Here is a 24,130-nt window from a genome sequence, read left to right as displayed (position 1 = left end):
GCTATTGAGGACCCAACTTTAATTTTACATGTATCCACACAATTTTTGATACTTTTGTGTTAAATTGACATTTTGCAAAAGGAGGTACACAAACCTGATGAGGAACACGGTCCTGAAGAAACCCGGATGTCATCTAATCCTATGTCACCATTCAAGCTCAAACCTCGAATAGCCTCAAATACAACCTGCGATACAACAACAACAACCACTTAATATGCATCAGTTATGAAAGATATGAACTAAACAGAAAGAGTCTTTAATCTTGCACTTAACATGAAATTCAGTACTTTCTGGATGGCTTTTTACACTGATACTGTTCGCTAGTTCAATGATATTATGTGATCTTGAAGCCCACAAACTGCATGTTATTCGCAATTCCTTCTCTATAAAAACACATACTTGTAGACCATAATTATGTGGTAGCCACCAGACACTTAATCTTAAAATGTTCCAGTCGTCACTCACTTGGTAGGTGGCCTTAGACTGTATAGTAAGAGACCCCTTGTGCCAAGTATCCCCTTGGGTGCCAGATTTTGTCCACACTGGGTCACCCAGTCCATCCGAGGTCATGAGGTAGACGTTAAGTTTGTTGATGTGTGCGCCGTACATGTGGTACCAGAAGCTTAGGCAGCGTGTCACCCCATCACTGATTAGCTGGCTCATCAGACGGGCCTTGTCATAGGGTAAGCGGGGCGGGGAAGTCTCGATAAACATGTACCAGCCAGAACCTGAAAACACCAAACACATGAGTCAGAAAAATTCTTCATTTCATTGTATGTATATATGCATGGGGTTTTACGTCGTAATTAGCATTTCTTCAACCACATATTACGACATGGCATGGGAAGGTCTGTCAGCAATCTTCGGATGGTTGTGGGTTTTCACCGGGCTCTGCCCAGTTTCCTCCCACCATAATGCTGGCTTCCGCATATAAGTGAAATATTCTTGAGTACGGCGTAAAACACCAATCAAATAAATAAAAAAATATTATGACATGGAATCATTAGGGTGTTGGTACATATACTGTGTCCTCTTGTGGCAGGGTGAGTCCATGCCGTCAAAGTGCTGCCACCACTGAAATGTCATGACACGTCACCCAGTCACATCATACTGACACTGGGCCAACCAGTCATGTTTCCTTGCTCTAACCCTTCAGTGCTGAGCACCAAACGAGGCAGCAACAAGTGCCATTTCTAAAGTCTTTGGTATGATTCAACCTGACCCGGCATTATCTTGTTGTCAGCAATTCTATCAATGATCTATTTTTCTGGTTGATTATGTTTAAACCTTGATGATCAGTGTTAGGCACAATGCCAATGTCTTGCTGACCTTATACAGAATACATATTATGTAGATTTCAGCTTGGAAGAATTAAAATACTTCTGCCATACATTCTACCGTTTGTTTTTAACGGTTATTTTTACCTGCTGACGGAATGTTACATTTACACGGCAGCCGCCAGTATTATTATGGGTGGAGAAAACTGGAGTGCTAGGAGGAAATAAAAGTCCTTTGGCAAGAGAACTGTGACATACAAAGGGACCACTTACCACCAGTAAGGCCCCAAGAACAACTTAGGCAAATGCAACTTGAAAATTCCCTGTAAGAGAATGGTATTAAACCTTTGTCTTGTTTGACCTTGCAACTGAAAGACAAGCACTGTAACCACTTGATCATGCCCAATTCCCAGGTTTCAGTGCTGCCTGTTAATCTTTACTGTCTGTCAAACATGAAGACGCTTATTCCTGCTACAGTCATCCTTACTGTTTCCATAAGTGTGGTCATTCGTAGGTCCTGTAGACTTGCTGCTGGTGGGGCCTTGTGTTCTATCCCAGTCAAAGTCATCCGCAGTGTCCTGAGTCCAGGCGCATAAGCCACTTTCAAAGTTACAGTCATACTGGGTGGGTGCTAGAAAATCAACAACAACAATCATATACACACTGAAAAAATTTCATTTTAAACTTAATTTAAAATTTTGCTACTTTTGCTAGAAAACATTTATATTCCATCTTCACCATCTCTCTATTGCAATAAATACAGGCATATTTCTACCTTTTACTGAGAAAACCTGTCAAAAAGCAATTAAGGTAAATGTCCCCTAAGTGATATTATGGTCTATGAGAGTACATGCAGTATTACCATAAGTGGTGATGATGTTAACAGTGGTCGATGCGGTGGTAACCCACCCCTGTCCAGCCTCAGTGCTGGCCCTGTACCCCAGGGCAGAGGACAGCACGGGGGTGCCTGCACGCCCTCCCTTATTACCCCCATACTCCACAGAAAGTACACAAACTGTGCACACATAGAGCACAAGGATCAACACCCCAATGTCTAACATGTTGACAGCTTACAGGTGAACTTGAGACCATCCTCTTAAATTGATAAAAGATTACGAAGCTGCAATCTTAAGTTATGCCCTGAAGTGGACAAGCTGATATGACCTCTACATTAATACCTGTAATCTAGACCTGCATTGGGAGCTTCAGACATACTCGTTAAGATCATACATGCTTTACAATCCTTTAGAGCAGCTCAGGTAAAATTATCCAGATGGGCATTACATAAAACTTTTTAGAGAAACAACATTCAGATTATCCAAATTCATCAGCAGTTTAATATGTCAAGATCAAGTTTTAAAGCAATATTTATTAGATCGTTTTTTTACAGCGTACTCAAGAATATTTAACGTATATGGTGAACAGCAGTGGAAATCCACGACTATCCACATGTTGCTGGATAGTCTCCCAGAGATTTAAAACAACGGATATGTCATTTCTCAAAGTAGTGATAAAGTTTGATGCATTCCCCAGTAGCCACATACACGTACGTTTAGCCAGCCCAGTACTGGCCTAGTTGTCTAATGGGTTGCCACAACAAAAAAATCACATTTGAAATTTCGTCAATGAAAAACTTCCCAATTCTTCATGATTCTGAGATGTCTATTGGTTTTAGAAAGGTGTTTTCCAGTTTGCTTGGAACATGACATGATATTCTACTGGAAAATTGTAAGTTTTAAGAGAGAAAATAATATGTTGTGACATTTATTTGCCTCTAAACATGAGCTTTTGTGGATGAAATTTTACGTCAATTAAGGTACTTTCAGAACGTGTACTTTATCTGCTACTCACCTGGGGTCACCTCTGTTACCCTGGGGGTGGTTGTGGTGGGTATGGTGGAGGTGGAGGGTCTAAACCCTGGGCGGGCCTTCTGGGGTTGGACTACAAGAGAGAATCATCATCAAAGGTAAATCGCAGATGTGATGGAATTCAAACCAGCCACTAGATACTCAGGAGCTGGATTTGAACCTGAAACCCTATAGGTCAAGGACAAGTGGCTTGCTTTTCCAGTGAGGCTCTCATAATCACAACAGAAACATATCAAAATGAGGCACTTTCTGCTTATTTATTACATCATTCAACTGTATTTCAAACAAACAAAAAACAAATTTTCAATAATGAAAAGTATTTCTGGGAATTCAACATCATCTGAAAAGGCTAAACAAGTAAGACATCTTAATGATAAAGATCTAGATAAAAGTCATCAGAGTGACCATCAGACAACTGTTATCATCATTAGGCCGCCAGATAACCCAGTGTGTAACAGTGGAGATAGACAGTGATGGCACAATGTGGTACAGATGATAAACCCATGTAGAGGATTCAGGTCAGAACAGGTACACAGTGTACATGTAGTCTGATGCATCTGCTTGTGTACAGTTGACCTACTTCACTGGTTTTAAAATCCAATCTACCTGACTTGTGATACTTCCCCATTATGACTACTAATAGAGAGATAAGTAAGGTGACATATATGCAAATAAATCAGTCAAGCTCTCTATTTGTTTTTTGACAAGTTCCCAGAGACAAATGTGCATGGGGAAAACCTCATACCTTTGGCACGTTACTGATGAAGTTTTCCACAGATATACACTTTCCATGTTGGTGTAAGACAAGCCATCTTTAATGAAGATTAGATTGTGCAGGATTGAACCTGTACCCTGTGTGTCATAACAAGCATATTTAACTTTTTGGCCATGCCCGCTCTCTCAAATGTATCAAATGTCTGAAACTAACTCAACAACATTCATTCAAATCTGAGGACTAAAAGTGACGAATCTCACCTCCACAGATGTCGTTAGTAAAGGACAAATCATCTATAGCGATGTCCCCTACTGTAGAACTTCCGCGCCGTCCCTCCATGGTGATCTGTAATACACAGGTACAGGGTTTAATACCATGATTCCACAGTTATCTGATTGGCGAATATTACCATGGGTAGAATGATTATTTCTAAAGTCTTTTCTTTACAGTTTAATACACCTTCCCCAATCATTTTAAAAAAATAGCCCGCTTATTTTATCATTTCTTTTTCTCGTACTATTACTGAAATATTTTGCATTAGAAAAAATGCCCAAAGAAAAAGTTTTGGGCACAAAATCAATCAGCGCAAATCCAATAAAATTTCTGCTCTTATTTTAGAACAGCCCAAATAATTACAGAAAATATCAGCCACAAACTTGTATGTACATATGTTATCCGTAAAATTTATAATGTAGGATGTCTTATAACTTTTTAAAAATTTAAAATCATTTTAATGCTATAAATACGACAGTTACGGGTCTGAAATATTTTGAAAAGTGAAAACATGAGCTATTTTAGGTACAAAGGGCAACTTTGATTTCATTAGCAAATATCAATTTTTTATTGAAAAACTCTTTAAAATGTAACAATTTCCATATGAAACATACAAATGACTAAAGGAAACATGAACAATAATAGACAAAAACATCATGAACATCAGCTGAGTGCTCACAATAAAGCTCTTTCCCTTGCTGTCAATAGGGGTCTGTGCATACAACCACTGGTCACCTTGGTCACCTCTCAGGGTCCACAGGATAGAATACCTGGCTCCAGGGATCATAAGGAGCACCCGTAAAGTTCCCACGCCAGAGCCATACATGTAGAACCAGAATCGGAAACAGCCACTGGAAGTTGCTGGAAACATCTGGCTGGATATCTGACATGTCGAACCCCACTTACTAGCTGTGTCTGCTTCCATCAGAAGGTAATGTCCTAAACAGGGAAAGGAACAAGTTTTGTATTATTAAGTACTCAGGTAAAATCAGACAGTGAGACACAAACATATAATGTGTCTGCCTGCATAAGCAAGTAGTGTTCTACACAGGAAAAGGAACAAGAATTCTAAGGATGACTGATATCAGTTCCAGAGGAGAGACATCTGGATATTACATTTTAGCCTGCATTAGTATGTAGTCCTACACTGGAACACAAACACACCCTGTGTAATTACTGCGGTGTACTTACCCCCCAAATTCATTTCAAAATGATAATTTTTTTAAGGCAAATTAAGTTCATAAAATATTACTTTTTGGTGCTTAATTTTTCCAGTAGGATAACATCATATCTTCCTACCAAATCTAAAAACAGCTTCTTAATATCAACAGAACACTGAAAATCAGGGGGAAAAAAATGAGAAATTTAGTCCTGGACAAAATCTCAAATACTGTAAATGTTAATCGTGGTAAAACCTGAGAGCTGGATTAAAAAAAACTGCATCACACAAAACTCCTTCATCATTATCATAACCGCTGCAAAGTTCAAAACATCTCATTGTTGAGCATTTATCAACCAAATCCCAAACAACCTTAAGAAATTCTTAAGTACCATTTTCAGTTTGAATTGTGTGGTCATAAGATGGTCCGGTAAACTGGGTGGAGGTAGTTCCTTGAGATATCACCCAATCAAACTTGTCCCCTCGCTGAATGTTAGTCCAGGAACATAGACCATGCTCAAAATCACAGCCTCCTGAGAAAAACAACAGCATTAAAGAATCAGAGCATTAAAAACAAGATACCAAAGTTTATAATATGTCAACAACCTCAAAACTGTGCCTAAAGTCAGGACAATGTTGCCCCCCCCCCCCCAAAAAAAAATACTTTGTACTCATAAAATATTAGCTGTCTGATTTGAAAAGGACACACTGGTATTAATACTGTATTGGCTTGATGCTGGATATTTCATGAAAGCTTCATGTTCTGTCAGTCTTGTATTGTTGGTGTTGCATGTCTAACATGTTAAAAGAGTAATCCCAAATTGCATGCTATATAGTATAAAGTGTAATAGTGTTTCCCGAAACAAATAATACTGTATTGGTTTGATGCTATTATTTCATGAAAAATGCATCTTGTTGAATTCAAATTCCTTGGCTATGTTGTATGAAAAGAGAAATCTTAAATTGCCTTCTACATAGTCATAGTGTTTCCACATTTACATATTTATTTCTAACTATTAATAAAGTACTATATGGGACATTGATATATTAAACTACATGCTAAGCGACAAATTTTGCAACAGCCATTAAGAGGAAGCATTTTCACTTATTGGTCACCAAAGTAGACATTAACAAACCTTTCGTTGGACAGGATTCTGACTTGATCTTCAAGTCATCAATAGCGATGTCTCCACGGAAACCATTACCAGTAATGCCTTCAAAGGAGATGGTGAAATTGTCTTGGCTTTTGATTGGTGCAAAAGCATGGAACCAGCCTTTTCCTTGATCTCCAGTTTTGCTCCAGATTTTGGTGTTTTGCGTGAGAGTTGTCTGGTATATGTTGAGCGTCCCAACATCACTGCCATACATGTAATAATAAAACTCCAGACATTTGCCCAGAGCTGGCGGGAAGAGTGGGCTTATCAAGAAGGCGTTATCCCCAGCAACGCGTGGGTCACTCACATCAATGAACACGTAATGCCCTGCAAGTGAAGTTTACAAAACTTTATTTATTTATTTCACTGTTGTATGATGCCATACTCAAAATTTGTTCGCTTACACAATGGTGGTCTGTATTACAGGAGGAGGAAACTAGAGTTTCCAGGATAAACAACTGATCTGTGGCAAGTTAATGACAAACTTTCCTATATGTGATGGACAGATATTGGTGGAAGATATATGCTCTTCAATGAATGTTAAACTACACAAACAGCCAGAAGAGCATTGTCCACTGCTTCTCGGCACCAAAAAAAAAACAACACAACTGTCAAATACTAATGATGCTAACCAATACAAAGAACCACTGCTGGCCAGATATGCAATTAGCAATAGTATTACAATGCTACACCATACTTTCTTGAAGGAAAATCCAGTGGGGAACAAGACATGCATAAATATAGGTCATGTCATTTCCAGCTTTATGACAAAACTTGAACCATATACAGGGAACACCTTTATCGTCACCACTGTTTCTAGGCAATTGGTTTCTTGTTTGACAAAGGCTGCTCTACACAGATAAGAGTTATGTTAGTCTATTATGACCTGTTTTAGATCCGTAGGTGTGGTCACTGGGAGGCCCTGTGCCCGACGAGATTGTTCCCCCGCTCGCCCAGCTCCAGTCAAACTTATCGTCTCCTTTGTCCTGGATAAACCCACACAGCTTACTGTCCTCAAAGTCACAGTTCTGGGCTGTTGGAAATAACCCAATAACACAGTTGTAGTAGAAGCTGATGAATTAAAATGCCAGAGACCAACAGATTTAAAATGCTCGAGACCAATAAATATGCTCAATCACTATAAATTTCGTCTATGACTAACTTGCCCATTTTTCCCCCGATTCTGAGAGTTCTATTGATTTAAGAAAAGTCTTTTAGGTTTGCTGGGAACATGGGATGATTTTCTACTGGAAAATTGTAAGTTTCAGCAGAGAAAATAATATTTGGTGACATTTATTTGTCTCTAAAAATTCACTTTTGTTGACGAAATTTAAGGTCCTATAGTGTAAGATACAGTGAACTTCATGAGAGACTACACAATAAAGTACTGTGTATGGTTATCCCAAACAAGGCCCGGAGAGCAATAACGGGAATGGGTAAAGCAGGGAATTCTTGAAAATTCTCTGCTGAAAATTCTCTGTCCAAAAATTGAACCCACATTTCTGTTAATCTAGCGAATGAATATCAAGCCACACAGCCATGACTGGTTGTATAGCAAAGTGTTCACAGAAGACTAAATAAAACAAGAAGCAAAGCAAAACATAATAAATAAATCTTGTAGTCAGAAATAAAACATACAAACAAGAACGTGTGCAAAAACTGATTTGCCAATACACATACATGTACAATTCACAGCAAAGAAAAAATTCTTAAAGAACTGAGACACACATATGGATTATCACAATCATACATACCTGTTGCATAAGGGCAAGGTTGAGTGGAGTAGGTAATGTCATCCACAGCAATGCTCCCTTCCCAAGTTATTCCCCTTACTCCTTCAAAAACGAGCTGCAAAACAGAAGATCTTTCATAACATTTCCTATTAATCAATACATGAATTGATTACCAGTTGAAAGTGTAGCCTAACTAGATCTAAAGTGATGCTATGGAAGACCTACACCACACATTATCTTGACTCTTTATGAGTCACTGATCTGTCCTACCATACCACACAACATCCACAGTCTGGTACATATTATATCTGCATGGTGTACAAACATTGCAAGAAATTATCCATACAGCCTCAACCATGTTAGGCTTAGGGATCTCCACTGCTTTATTTTACTTCAGGTAACATACTCATGAAAGCCTGTGTTAAAGAGCATTAGAATTATCAAGGCATGGTTACTTCCCCTTGCCAACCACATGGCTCCACAACCACAAATGACTAATTTGTTGGTTAGCTAATGACTACCTGTATACCAGGAACTGCCTATGTGTGTCTAACGGCAGTTTCATAATCAATAAGGTGGACGAGGTTATTACTTCAGGTCAAAGACACAGTCCGAGACCTAAAAATTTTTAACCTCGTCCACCTTTCGCCGAAAATGGAACTAAATTAATAATGTTGTGAGATGCTGATGTGTTAACCTTGGCGTGTGATATCTATCCAGTCTTCTAATGATCATGTGACAAAATATTTTGAGCATTGTTCTGTCATTTGTATCCGTTTGTAAGTCTTTTATGCATCAATGGTCTAAAATGTCTTCAGCGTGAGTGAGTGTCCAACCCCTAAGCCCATCCCCGTAAAAAACAAAACCCCAATACAAATATCTGACAAGAATGGATAACTTCAACTGTTGTTACCAAACAATAAACTTCCCCTATCTATAACAAGAATTTGTTGGTTATCTGGCGACTACTCCCCTACCTGGAACTGCTGAAGTGACTGTATGTTAACCTCAGCTTGCTTCCACACGTTGCCCTGTGTCCCTGTTCTCTCCCAGACTGGTGCACCCATTCCTGCGGACGTCACGACATAGACATTGAGAGTGTTGACATGGGCGCCATACATGTGGTACCAGAAGCGCAGACAAGCGCCTGTGTTAGCTGTGATGTTTGCGGACACAAGTCGAGCCGTGTCATTTGGAACCCTCGGAGCTAGGGCATTGATGTATACATAGAACCCTGTAAACCAAATTCAGCTTCAGGTTAATACTAGCAGTTGATATCAGATACAATTCAAGAGTGAGCAAAGTCAGTCACGCAAGCTTTGCATTTGTTTCTACAGATGTATATATGTACATTATATAATGCTTTCAATGACATTTGTAAGTTGACTGTTATCTAAAGTAATCTAAACGTACTGTATACAAAAAAAAAAATCATCGCAAACTTTATACATGAAAATCAATCATACATATCCATATTAATATGAAAGCAAGCCCCTGGAGAAAGCATTCATTAAAACATGTTGTGCACATTTGTACTTACACCGCACTAACTGAAAGAGATATACACAAAGGACCAATCTGAAAACAATTCACAGCTGTGTTCACTTAATTCTTCTACTCTTTTTTTTTTTTTTTTTTTTTTTAAATAATTGCTTTTGAATGAACACCACCACAATTTTATCTAAAAATGCAATGGAGTCCAATTGAAGCCACTTGTGGCGACATACCTGATCCTGTTGTGTGGTCACTGGCTGGCCCACCATTCTGGTTAACCGTGGAGGTGTTGGTAAGTATCCAATCAAAGTTGTCAGTGGTCTGTTGATACCAGGAGCATAGTCCTTTGTCAAAGTTACAGTCATACTGGGAAGGTACTGTGAAATGGAATGATATGAGAAAGCAAATGAAATAATGTTCCTAACAAAAGTTATTCAGGACATTAATTCAACCAAGAAATTGAACTATATACATGTCTCTTATCAAATGCAGATATTCACCCAGAATAACTGGAAATATTTATATAACTGACAGTGTCTTAAGTTTATGCAAAGTACCACTATTGTACATCACCTGTGACAATATCCCACATATTGGTTACATAATATGTTAATATTTCTGTGATCACTTTGTATCACCACTGCCTTCACTGAGAACAGAATGGGAATTTACATTATCGTGTGAAGGGATGGTGGGACTACAGGATATTGGGCTTCATCCATACTGACAAGACACCTGACAAATTAACATGTGCCGCACCATCACAAGTACTTTACCAATCCCCTTATCCTTCACACAAAGTGTCAAAGAACAGATTTCTAATTCTGAAGCGTTAGGCATAACTGAGATACTGACTGGTTAACAGAAATGCTAAAATTTTGCCTGATCACTTATAACATACAACCGTATGGGATAACATCCAATGCTTTTAGTATTTCATTTCTCTGATTGGTGTTTTATGAGGTCCTCACTTATACAATGGCGGCCAGCATTATGGTGGGAGGAAAACAGGGCAGAGCCCAGGGGAAAGCTTCCCACTTAACACTAAATCATGTTAAATCTTGAGCAAATGTCATGAATGTATCAACCACTGATTACCTGGAGGAAGTGTTGTTGGGGAGAAGAGTGTCTGTGTGCTGAAAAACGGTGGCAGAGTGTCCGGGTTGGCATCATTGGGATACACTGTAGAAGCAAGACTGGGTATTTAATTTTTTATTTAATAAATTATAAAAAATGCCATGAGGCTCAGTCATTACTGATACATGTTCATGCCGATACCACAAGACACAGATGAATTTGCATTTAAGAAAAAAATATGAAAAACAAAAATTCAATTATGCATGAAAGATACTTGTTACTTCAGAGATTGCCTACAATCAAATCAAAATGCAGTACGACAAGAAAACATACAAGTGCAGTAGCTGTCTGTAAAGGCGATGTCATCAACAGCGATGTCACTTTTCTCTCCTTGTCCTCTCTCAGCCTCAAATATCACCTAAAAATCAAATATAGAACCAAAATAAAGAAAACTTTTTAAATCTATGCCTTAGAATCATAATTCTTCATTCATTTTACACCTACTCAGAAATAGTGAACTCATATGGTACGTGTGGACACAACCCCAAGAACCATTTCACTTTATCAGGACAACCCCCCTGATTTAAAGCACAAGCCATACCAGCAGACGCTGCATTTGAACAAACGCTCACTGAGCAAGTGCAAAGTGACTGACCCATGACAGTAGAAAGAGCTGGGCCAGAAAGGGCCATAAGGCCCTGTACAAAGAGCCGTGCCACAAAGGGCCATCATCCCCGGTACAAGAGCTGAGCTAGAGAGAGCCATCATCCCTGGTACAAAGAGCCGAGTCAGAAAGGGCCTTCATCCCCGGGACAAAGAGCCGAGCCAGAAAGGGCCATCATCCAGAGTACATAGAGCCGAGCCAGAAAGGGCCATCATCCCCAGTACAAAGAGCCGAGCCAGAAAGGGCCATCATCACCGGTACAAAGAGCCAAGCCAGAAAGGGCCATCATCCCCAGTGCAAAGAGCCAAGCCAGGAAGGGCCTTCATCCCCGATACATAGAGCCAAGCCAGATAGGGCCATCATCCCCGATACAAAGAGTTGAGTCTTTAGAGTCTATTGTTACTCCATTGCATTTTGTGAGCAAGTATATGAACCACTTATATATTGCATGAGAACAATGATGAATTTTGCATGAGCCAGGGTTTATAACTGCAGGGAAAAGGAACCTCATTATGATATGCATATACATACATCTATATATGTCTGATAGCCGTCTAATAATGAAACCGCTGTAACTGTTATATTTACAAAAATAAAAGATATTCACAGGCTTTGAAAGATACTTGGGAAAATGGCCAAAAAAAAATACTGTGCTGTCATTCTTCAGCCTTTAAGCATGTTTGCAAAGTGTTCATATAAGCATATTCTGAAGGCATTCTTATTTGTAGACTGTTAAAATTGTACTTTTTGTAAAGCCCTAAATCTGACCCATCCCCAATGTAGTTTTGTCTCCAAAAATTAAATTACAAATGTGCCTAAATTGAACTGAAAATTGTGCTTCCATATGCAAAAAAAGGTTGAGAAATGAAACAAATACATATAGTTTGTCCACTAACATAGTGAGGGTTGGGATCCATGACGGGAAGGCGGCCATTAAACCACTGGTTGCCACGGTCCCCGTAAATCTCCCACAGAGTGTAGGTAGTCTTGGTGGTAGTGTCTTGCAGAAGGACTCGGAGAGCGCCAACATCAGCACCATACATGAAATACCAGAAAGTCAGACACCGTGTGGCTGAGGGGTCAAGTTTTGAACTTTGAAGCCATGCCTTGTCTTTGGGGTTTCTTGGTGGGGAGGCATCAATAAACACATAGTGACCTGTAAACACATAGAAAGGAAACTGATATAGAGGCCAGTAAACATATAGAGCTGAGGAAAAGATAGTAATCTGTGAACACATAGAGGGGAAAACATAATAATTTGTAAACACAGGGAGAGGAGTAAAAAGTGACATGCAAGAAGACAAATGTCGTAAACTTGTTACTAGTACACCATACAACACATTCACATCTGCCTCGCCTGTAAACAAAAGATGTTACCTTTGCTTGTTGCCAAGGTGTGGTCTGTGCTAGGGCCAGTCAGCAATGTCTTTGTATTTCCTGCTCCAATCACCCAATCAAACTGATCTACTTTTCTAGGGTTTGTCCACGTACACATATTCCGCTCAAAGTCACAGCCACCTTACAAAAAAGAAGCACAAAGAAGATGAAAAAGGTTTTATAAATTACAACATTCTCACAGCTCACGGCTATTATTAATTATCAGAGGCTATGTTTTGGTGTCCAAACCCAAACTCCAATCAAATAAAATTAATGCTTGCCTTTCAGGTGGAAATATTTTTGTCAAAATAGCTGACTGTTAAAAATATGAGAGTTACCTGTCAGAGGGCATGCTCCGTCCATGACTTCTACATCATCTATGGCTATGTCACCATAACGTCCAGCCCCAACAACTCCCTCAAAAACAACCTGTAATATCAGAGGTATCAAGTAAAATGTGTGACTGGAACATACAAAAAAGTGCCCAAATATATGACAACTAACCAGTAATAATTTCTGAAATCAACTTAGCAACTAATAATAAAATCTTAGAAATCTAATTACACAACTCCATGTTTATGAAACTGGATAAACCTTACACACACTATGTGTAAAATAAGATCAGATGTGTTCAGATGATCAGATGTGTTCCACAAGAGAATTGCTGAATCAATCTGGTAAAAAATGGATTTTTAACCTGACAATAAATAATTCAATTACTATTCACTTCAAAAAATTGGCGGGCCTGAGGAATGACTACGGTGCGCAAAAAGAATATCACAGTTGTGACAAACTTTCAGCTATAGTATGTCAGTAGCAGAAGAATGCGAGAAGCCTTCCACATGCATGGCTAGTGAGCAAGCAGCCAGCTTCTGGCATGCTATTGAGAACCTTTCCTCTCGTTTGTACTGCATGCATGTTAATTTGAAAAAATTAGAAAATGTCTGTTACCACTGGTACTCCAGGTACCAAACACACAAAAATAAGAATGTACAAATCCCCTGTCTGGAAGTTAGATGAATTTACTGTGCAATATACATGCAGCAGTAAACTAAAAATGGATTTTGCATTATGTGTATAATTTGTAAAATATAGGTCTTTTGTGTTTTACCTGGTAGGGAGCTGCAGCCTGTATGGTTGTCTGTCCCTTGATCCACCCCGCTCCCTGATTGCCTGAGCGTGTCCATAGTGGATTCACAGACTGCACACCGTTCACCTTGAGGTAGACATTGAGGCTTCCCACCTGGTCACCGTACATGCTGTAGTAGAAACTCAGACACTGTGGGCTGACTTGTGCCACCAAGGGAGATCCCAGGCGGGCAAGATCACCTTTAGTCCTGGGTGAACTTGTCTCTATATACAGATAGTGACCTGGTGCCAAGATGAACAAATGTGCAGTTGAGGTGCAAAATCAAACTTTAAGCTTACTGTTGCTTGTTCAAGCAGTATGTAAGCTTACCATTAGCTATTAAGACAGTGTGCAAGCTTAATGTTAGCCAGTACATCAGTGTGTAAGTTTACCATTAGCAGTTATGACAGTGTGCAAACTTAATGTTAGCCAGTACATCAGTGTGTAAGTTTACCATTAGCAGTTATGACAGTGTGCAAACTTAATGTTAGCCAGTACATCAGTGTGTAAGTTTACCATTAGCAGTCATGACAGTGTGCCAGCTTAATGTTAGCCAGTACATCAGTGTGTAAGTTTACCATTAGCAGTTATGACAGTGTGCAAGTTTAGTGTCAGCCAGTACATCAGTGTGTAAGCTTACCATTAGTTGTTATGACAGTGCGCAATCTTACTGTCAGCCAGTACATCAGTGTGCAAGCTTACCATTAGCTGTTATGACAGTGTACAACCTTACATCAGTGTGTAAGCTTACGGTTAACTGTTATGACAGTGTGCTAGCTTAGTGTCAGCCAACATATCAGTGTGTAAGCCTACCGTTAGCTGTTCCATCAGTGTGGTCACTCTCAGGTCCAGTCTCCTCAGTTAAAGTTTTTCCACTCTTCAGCTTCCAGTCAAAGTTGTCATCAGACAACTGTTCCCAGCCACACAGGTCACTCAGCTCAAATGTGCACTGCACAGATGCTGCAGGAAATACATTAAACTGTTTCATTCAAATAAACACACTGGTCAGATCTCTTATAGTGTAAATACCCTAACCACATGTACAAACCAATACACATCCTTCCTGATTAAGCCTGAATTTCATGAACAAAATTCATGTTTCAGTGTTGTTGAAGCAAGGCAAGACAGGACTGTTATCTTGAGTAGAGAGGCTGCTAAACTAAATAATAGCTTCAACTGAAAAATGGAGACCATATTCTGACATCACCAATCTTAAAAATAAAGAACATCAGCAGCCTTAAACATTAAAAATATTAGAATACATTAGAAACATTAAAATATACCAGACAGTTAAATTTCCTCAATATATGCCATAAAAACTGCTTGAAGAGAAAAAGTTTTTTGCAATTCAATCGAGAGGACTGAGAAGGGCAAATTTCATTGTTTTCTTACAGATATCAGGGCAATTGCCTGGGATGACCTTGATATCATCCAGGCTAATGTCTCCCTGATAGTCCGGACCTTCGACAGCCTCAAACACAACCTGGTATTTGCTGCTCTGACTGGCCAGCTGGATGCTGCCCATCTGCCAGTCGTTAGATTGGGTTCCAGATTTACTGTACAGTGGAGTGGACAGTGTGTCACCCGTCTGAAAAACAATGAGATAAACAAGAAAAGTTTCATTTGCGCAATTAAATAAAAGATCTGGATGTACTGTGATAATAAGTTGGTTGTTTCAGGTTTGAAATCAAATTGGTTGATGATGGCTCCAGTGTTATCATATTTACTATGCTGCCTCACTAATTCATGAACTGTACGTGCCAGACTTACAAAATGACACACCACTCCGTCGCAGAATATACTGACAGTCTGACACAATCATAAAGCCTATGTGTACATGTATCTATGTTTCAGTCAAATCACAGTGAATCATTAGTGAATCTGAAATGATGATAATATACATAAAATGGCTAAACATCAAATAATAATCAATTACTGCACATGCTTTCCTTTTCAAATATACCACTGTATTAGTTAACACCGTCTTTTAATAATATCACCAAAAATTGAATGTTATCAAAGAAACACCATAAATAAGTAAGTTTCTGTCAAGAAGTGCACTTGAAGTATTTTCAGTTTTTATTTCACCCACCTTGATCCTGATATTGAGTCTGTTGATGTTAAAGCCATACATGTGATAGTAGAACTGGAGACAGTAGGCCTGAGCTTCATTGAGCAAGCTGGACACGAGCTGACCGGTAGAGTTAGTTTGCTTAGGGACAGACTCAGGGATGTACACATACCAACCGTCTCCTAGAACGTAATCCAATCATACACGAGAAACTTGAAAACTATGATCCAATCAACACCAAGAATACTGACAGACTGCCAACGTTCAAGAATAAATGCCTTTCACTTAAGCCATAAACTTTCCACAGAAGAATTTATAAAATTCTAAATTACTGCAATGCCTCAATATCACTAGCTAATCCTCAGCTATCCACACATGATAAACTGTCACAATGATAAGTTTCACGGTTTTAATAGACAGATACCTGCCTGCATCTGACATTGAGTACAATACTTTATAATATCTACAAACTAAACTACGTGTACTAGGTTACAAGGAAGAGCACTGATGTGTAAATGAAGTGTGAAAGATAAGTTCTCACTTTTAGCTGTGGTGTGGTCAAATGTCGGACCAGTTTGTACAGTGCCCTGTGGACTCTGAGCACGGGCCCAGTCGAAGTTGTCTCCCTTAGCTTGACTCCAACCGCAGAGGTCCTTCTCAAAGTCACAGTCATTAATTCCTTGTGACACTGGACACAGAATTGAAGATTGCCATTCAAAATACACGTTGATGAAGTGATTTCAAGGAAAAAACCTAGCCATCCAAATGCTACAGTACGCCTCGAAGGAGTGAAATCTTGTTATGTGTTGATCTGTTTTAGTCATACTGAAGAATATTTCAGTTCACTAACAAATTACGAATGCAGGTAACAAGAAATGGCTGACAAAAACAAAAGTCATGCAAAGTTTCAAACTACATAGCATTGACCTACAACTATGTTACATCAATAGATAATTCTGAAGGATCATTTCTGATTGTTATAAGTAAAAGAAAGCTCCCATATACACAGCCTCAACCAGCACGTAAACCAAGGACTATTCAACAAATGTAAGCATCAATTTCAAACAAATAAAATTTGGTTGTCATACTGATTATGTATAGATTCCCCCCAAAAAAGTAAAAGTTACCAAATGGTGTGGGTGTGACAGTGGATGGGCCTGTTGTTGTTGTCTGTTGGGATGGGTTGGCAGAAGGTGGTACATCTATAACAAATACATCATATCTCTGTGTATCTATACACCTACAGAGTATAGATCAAGTTGGGTTTACATGTGGAACAAATATCCTGAAGAAATGCTTTATTCTTTATCAGCTATTAAACACAACGCTCACAAAACATACATGTACAAGTAACTTTGAGAGCATCTAAACTATCAACAGTTTGGGTTATGGAAACTTACACATGGTATAAGCAGCTTTAATACCCAGAAGTCTATGAACTATGCTAAATTATTTATTTACATGGCTGACCGATTTACACCACACTGTAAAAACACACATCTTGGACTTATACCTGCAAATGTACATGTACTTACAACCACAAGCGGAGTCAGAGAACATCAGATCATCTATTGCAATGTCACCAAAATTACTGATACCACGCACTCCCTCAAAGTACAGCTTAAAAAAAAAAAAGGTACAAGGCATTTTATAATCAGAAATTGAACAGGCATTAAAGAAATCATATATCAATTCATTAATATATTCCTGAAATTATACTGATATTTATATTATGTTTTAGCCTGCACTCAAACCTATTTCCCTAATTTTGACAGCTTTAGGTTTAATATGGATGAAGAGTTTTGGAGATCCCTCGCATATTTTATACGTGACAAAACATCTTAATATATAACTGAAGTGGGTTTTGAACCCCTTTCGCTGTTGGCCCAGGACTAGTGTTCAAAGGTTCAGTCTGTAGCTGAACTTGACAAAATGCAGTGTTTGTGTATTTCTTACCCTGTATTTGGTACTACTGCTGAAGGACACTTGAGCATTAAACCAACCCGTGCCCTGGTTTCCAGACAGCTTCCACAACACTCTGGTATTATTGCTGACTTCCTCCCTCAAGAAAACACTTAAAGATCCTGCAAAACAAACTTCATCATGAGGCACTTAACCAAACAAATATACATGTATACTACATAAACCGACATGAGAATAGGCTATCAAATCATAAAATGATCAGAAACTGCAGGCTATAATTTCATTCATCAAAATTTGGCAGTGGGCTGCTCTAAGCCATACATGTTGTTCTGGTTGTTTCACCCTGAAAGCGGACATGGCAGACTGGCTTGATTGAACTTATGCACAGCTCAGTGGTATGTCGGACAATTCATCTAACCCTTCACTTCTATGGTTTAGAAATGTAGGAGGAAAGAGTGCACCGGTTTAAACATGGGAATACGGTAATCTGCACCGACGTTTTACTTTCAAAGCATTACAATCGAACAGCATGGCTGCTGATTTATGGTTTTAAAGAGAATGAAGAAAGATATTGTAAAAAAAAAAACAAAAAAAAAACAAATATTCGTTCATGAAGCATACTTTATACTTCTTAAAGGATACATGAAAAGGAACTATAAAACAAAGATTATGTTTCTATGCCAAATGAAGAAAACTATGCGCAGAATTTCTGTTAAAAATTTCATTTTCAAATCTGTTAGTTACCTCTCTATATTATGCGTATTTTCCATCACAGGTTGGATTTTTACAAAAATTAAGTCATCGTTTATCTTGCTAGGAACTCGGTGAACACCCCGGAAGTGCCCCAAGCCTGCTGAGCCTTGTCGCTACAGTGTGGGCATGGTGACATGAACACAGATACTGCATGGTTTCTTTGGGCCAGCTTAGCATCGCTACAAGCACATCTCAATAACCACCCTATAACTAGACTCTCACCAATTCCTACGCCATCCATGTTGTACCAGAAGTGAAAGCAGCGAGTCGTCTTGGTAGGGGAGAATGCAGAGCTGATGAGTCTGGCAGCATCACCATGGACACGGGGTACAGATGCCTCAATGAACATGTAGTATCCTGAGGAGGAATTACACACAGATAATGTCACTTATATAAATATGAAATCTACCAAAACCTACAAACTCCCTGTCCAAAGCTGGAATTCTACCCACATGTTGAATGCTTCGTGGTTGTGAGTCACCCATATATAAATATAAAAACTAAAGGACACTCAAACAATTTGAATATTTTCAGTAAAATCACTAATAACACTTTGATTTAATCACATACATGTATACTGGATTTCGCCTAAAAATTAGCATTTTTCAAGTGACATAATTTGCTTAATTCTAATTGATTTGTCCACTTTGCAAATGGCCTCTAAAAAGTTATTTATCAGAAAAAAAACACTGCATGAAGAACCTAACACCATGTTACAGATAAATGTACACTTGATGTCCTCTAGGTCTAGATGTCCTCGCTTACCATCCGAGTCCCCTCTGGTGTGATCATACACAGGTCCTGTGTACGTACTCGGGGTGCTGCCTTTAGCTCGCAGCCAATCAAAATCATCTCCCTTGTACAGTTTACTGTACTGTGTCCAGGTACACATCCCTTGTTCAAAATTACAGTCTCCTGGTGCCTGGCACGCTCCAGTAACAAGCTTCACATCATCAATAGCAATGTCTCCTTTTATACCTTTTACTGTGGTGCCTTCAAACGCAGCCTGGAAACAGCCAGATATGGCAGAATTCAGGGATGAAGTACATGTACTGGTATCTGTGTGCAAGTATCTCATTACATACATATATGTGGCTTGAATGAATGCTTTGGGTTTAACGTCATACTTAACAATTTTTCTGTAACATGATGGCAAGTAGTCATTAGGTGTTTGTACATATACTGTACCTTCTTGTGCCATGGCCAGTCCATGCTGCCAATGCAGTATTATGCCGAAGACACCAGACTTGACACCCCACCCAGTCACATTATAATGACACTGGGCCAACCAGTCAGTTTCCTTGCCTTAACCTCTTAGTGCCGAGCGCCAAGTGAAGCAGCAACAAGTACGATTTTTAATGTCTTTAGTATGACCCAACCCAGGTTTGATCCTGGATCTCAAGACTTCTTCAATATGGCTTGAAGACAACAACGATGTTTGCTCTGTAGCAGTTGCTGTGGACATACCTCACATTTTCATTTTGTAACAGAACAGTATCAATGTCATTATAATTTTACTGCTGCTTCATTGCCATGCCAGTGATGTAATGGATACATCAGACATGATGCCTCAACCACTCACAGTATACAGACACTGAAACAAGAAGTACTTTCTACAACCTCAGAATTGATAATTTAAAAATTTCAAATCTCTTTAAACCAGACTAACATGGCCTCATACCGGTCAACAATGACAATACTCTTACAAATTATACCATTCCGTGGCTGAGGATGATATGTTTGAATAAGAATAACCAAACTGTAGTTTTCCATAAACTGTCTATCCTATCTGAAAGTAATGGTTTTCCACCATCTTAACATCACACCTTAGAAATAATGTGCAATGTAAATTTACATAAACTGATGTTCTTCTTGGAGACACTCACCTGCCAGGTAGATGGACTCGTGACAGTCACCTGGGCCAGCTGCCATCTGTTACCTTGGTTACCAGAGAGTTTCCAGGCAGGTACACCCAGGCTGTCCTGTGACTTGATGTACACGATAAGCTGACCAATGCTGGAGCCATACATGTGGTACCAGAACTGTAGACATGCTCCATTAGTGGCCTGGTTCACGGGGCTCAGCAGGCGTGCTTTATCTCCTGGCTTACGGGGTTTGGAGGCCTCAATGTACATGTATTTACCTGGATTATAAACAAATACGCTCATTTGGGTGTATTCCAACAGGCCCTCCAAAAAAGGTCATTTTTACTTATTATTAGGTTTTAGACAGAAATTTTTTATTTGAATTTTTTCTCAATAGTTATTTCATTAAAACCAGCCTTCCCCTTTTCTTATGTCACGATTAGGTTATGTCCAAGAAAGACTTTCTAAGGATGGCCTCACAAATGAAAATGTAATAGCTGAACTAATCAGCCAATTTTTACCACAATTTATACCACATTTACAGCAATTACTTGGCAAGTCCAGGTTATGCTGGCTTCCTCTCCGGCTGTACGTGGGAAGGTCTGGCAGCAGCCTGCGGATGGTCCTGGGTTTCCCCCGGGCTCTGCGCTTTCCTCCCACCATGATGCTGGCCCGTCATCGTATAAGTGAAATATTCTTGAGTAAATCGTAAAACACCAATCAAATAAATAAAATAAATAAATTAATTACTTGGTATGATAAATGAGGTCAATGCACTGATTAAATGAAGAAAAATCAGCATTTGCTTAATGAGGAACTTGCTGAGGATTTAATATTTGGTTCAACTGGCGGTAGTTGGAGCCCAACCACAGGACAGCTGAGGACGGATGAACAAATACCTGAAGATGTGCCATAGGTGTGATCATTGGCTGGGCCTGTTTTGTTGGAGGAGGTCCTCCCTGAAGCTTGCGTCCAATCAAACACATCAGTTCCATCCTGAGTATATCCACAGAGGTCCTCAAAAGTGCAGGCTGCTGCCAGCTCAGGTGGACATTTCCCATCGGTCAGCCTGATGTCGTCCAGTCCTATGTCACCCCGATAGTCCGTGCCCCTCACTGCCTCAAACACCAGCTGGGCAGAGCTGGACACTGCCAGATTAACAGACGCAGGTAACCACATGTTACTTTGTGTTCCCGACTTCATCCACACAGGTGTGCCAAGGTTCCCGTGCATCTTCAGGTAGAGGTTCAGGGTGTTGACGTGAGTCCCAAACATGTGGTACCAGAAACTCAGACATTTCTCAGCAGGAGGGTTGATCACAGCACTGATGAGGCGGGCTGTATCGTTCAGCTTCCTCGGAAAAGAGGCATCAATGTATACATAGTAACCCTCATCTGAAAAGACAGGTCAAACACATCCGTCATTCGTGTTATTAGCTATATAATATGGATAATTCAAACATGACTGACGAACAGTTTGTAAACATTCATATCCATTGTGCTACATGTGCAATAAAAGTTACCAGACATCCAACTCTGGATCAATTTCACAGGCTCCAGCTTTACCTTAGGTTTAGATGTAATATTTGAAGGCCATCAAATTAATTTTAATACAAAATAAGGGCTATAACCTAGGGAAAACCTGTGTCATTTTGTGAAAATTCAGTACCCTGTGTACTGGAAGCTGTGCCAAATGTTGTTACTGTACATATTTCATAAGTTCATTCAAAAACAAAGCATTTGATGCGCAAACACTTTTTTTCAATTTCATAATGCTTTTACATGTATTTTTTTTTTACTGGGTATGCATAAAAGCAAGAGATATAACAAGATTTCCTTATCTCCACTGACCAGTTCCTTGGGTGTGGTCAAAGGAGGGTCCAGTCCCAGGTGTTTCTGTGTCAGCATTTTGACGTATCCAATCAAACTGGTCATCGGTAACCTGGTGCCAGCTACACAGATCCTGCTCAAAGTCACAGTCGTATTGAGACGGAGCTGCAGTAGAAACAATGGTTACCATTTGTACATATATATATACATATATATATATATATATATATATATATATATACTTGAAAAATACAAAGATAGCAATAAATATAAGATTTTTTCACTCTGTCCTGCTGTCGTTTTTACATACAAGGATATCAGTATGTAAAATATCTGAGTTTTCATCCTACCCTAAACAGTTTTGTTTGTGTCTGTTTTTGACTATGAAAAGAATTTTTTATTGTTGTTATTCATATATAATAATAGCGATGTCTGGCAGATTTCAGCATATGGTTAAACAAATCAAAAACAGAATCTTTTAAACTAATGCACAACTTATTTTCTATGGACAAACTTTCATACTAATCCACCTTACATGATGTCGGTGCAGTACTCGGGGCGGCTGTGGTAGGTGTTGTCAGGGCTGGTCCTACACCTGGCTCAGCCTCAGGTGGGGTGACTGTTGATACAGAGAAACAGACAGAGGTGAATAGTAAAGTCAAACTGTCCCACAGAACACAGTACTGATGTATCTCTGATGTGTTAATATTTGGATGACATTAAATCATGTTTTCATAACCACATGAACATATAAGGATAAATAGTGAATACCTTCATACATAAAAGTGTAATGAGACACACTAATGAATGTATTAAAACAGCTCACATGATCAGACATTTTTACTGACACTTTCTCTGTCAGATGTTCCATTTTTTTTATCATTTTTACACGAAACCTACATGTATGAAACCCATCATTTCCTGATGCCATTCCCAACAAATGTTTTCCTGGACACCTTCTCCACCAGATCTTGCCTTGACCAACAGATATACTTTTCCTGACACCCTAACCAACAAATGTTTTCCTGGACCACTTCTCCACCAGATGTTTTCTGCCGATACCTTCTCTAATAGATGCATTCCCAGACATCTTCCCTAACAGATGTCCTTCAAGACACCTTTCCTAACAGATGTTTTCCCAGACATTTTCACTATCTGAGGTTTTCCAAGTTGCCTTCCCTATCAGATGTTTTCACAGACACCCTCCCTACGAGATATTTTCCTTGGTACTTTCTCTTTTTCTCAGACAACTTCCAAATGTTTTCCAAGATACCTCTGTGTGATGTTTTCACCAACACTTTCTCCATAAGACATTTCACCCAACCCCGTCACCTTCTCTATCAGATGTTTCTCTCAACACCCTTTCCATCATGGTGTTTTCCCAGACACCATCCCTAACAGATGTTTTCCTCTGATACTTTCTCTATCAGATGTTCCCCCCCCCCAGCACCTTCCCCTAAAGATGCTTTACACTGATATTTTTCCTATCAGAAGTTTTAACTGACACTTTCCCAAACAGACATTCTAGCTGATACATGTACCAGATGTTTTCCCTAACATCTTCTCTGCTTTCTGCTGATATTTTCCCTATCAGATGTTTTCCCTCATACCTTCCCTAACAGTTGTTTTTCAGGACACCCTCACTATCAGATGTTTTCCCTGAAAACTCCCTAACAGATGCTTGCCATGACACCTTCCCCTTTAGATGTTTGCTCGGATATCTTCCCTGGCTCTTTTCCTCTTCGCTATTTTATCCATTAAAATTTACC

At 39.2% G+C, this 24,130-nt stretch overlaps 1 protein-coding gene across 1 annotated transcript in view; it reads right to left on the bottom strand.

The window, feature by feature from the left end:
• The window catches only part of LOC135467268 (MAM and LDL-receptor class A domain-containing protein 2-like), a 147,268-nt gene that overhangs the window by 62,948 nt on the left and 60,190 nt on the right, over window positions 1-24,130 (bottom strand). The window contains 31 exon segments of the mRNA XM_064745034.1: window positions 95-185; window positions 466-728; window positions 1,765-1,908; window positions 3,129-3,218; window positions 4,121-4,205; window positions 4,813-5,072; window positions 5,685-5,825; window positions 6,429-6,773; window positions 7,333-7,479; window positions 8,201-8,294; window positions 9,157-9,413; window positions 9,907-10,050; window positions 10,772-10,855; window positions 11,084-11,168; window positions 12,311-12,570; window positions 12,792-12,932; window positions 13,130-13,220; window positions 13,903-14,162; window positions 14,734-14,880; window positions 15,313-15,508; window positions 16,013-16,173; window positions 16,533-16,679; window positions 17,119-17,193; window positions 17,527-17,611; window positions 17,948-18,075; window positions 18,890-19,024; window positions 19,433-19,673; window positions 20,554-20,810; window positions 21,432-21,926; window positions 22,383-22,526; window positions 22,897-23,055. Of these exon segments, the coding sequence (XP_064601104.1) occupies window positions 95-185; window positions 466-728; window positions 1,765-1,908; window positions 3,129-3,218; window positions 4,121-4,205; window positions 4,813-5,072; window positions 5,685-5,825; window positions 6,429-6,773; window positions 7,333-7,479; window positions 8,201-8,294; window positions 9,157-9,413; window positions 9,907-10,050; window positions 10,772-10,855; window positions 11,084-11,168; window positions 12,311-12,570; window positions 12,792-12,932; window positions 13,130-13,220; window positions 13,903-14,162; window positions 14,734-14,880; window positions 15,313-15,508; window positions 16,013-16,173; window positions 16,533-16,679; window positions 17,119-17,193; window positions 17,527-17,611; window positions 17,948-18,075; window positions 18,890-19,024; window positions 19,433-19,673; window positions 20,554-20,810; window positions 21,432-21,926; window positions 22,383-22,526; window positions 22,897-23,055 (5,352 nt within the window).

Source organism: Liolophura sinensis, chromosome 6, assembly GCF_032854445.1.
Source record: "Liolophura sinensis isolate JHLJ2023 chromosome 6, CUHK_Ljap_v2, whole genome shotgun sequence".
Classification (NCBI taxonomy): domain Eukaryota; kingdom Metazoa; phylum Mollusca; class Polyplacophora; order Chitonida; family Chitonidae; genus Liolophura; species Liolophura sinensis.
Note: the sequence above shows the minus strand (reverse complement) of the source record. Positions and strands in the feature narration are given on the sequence as shown.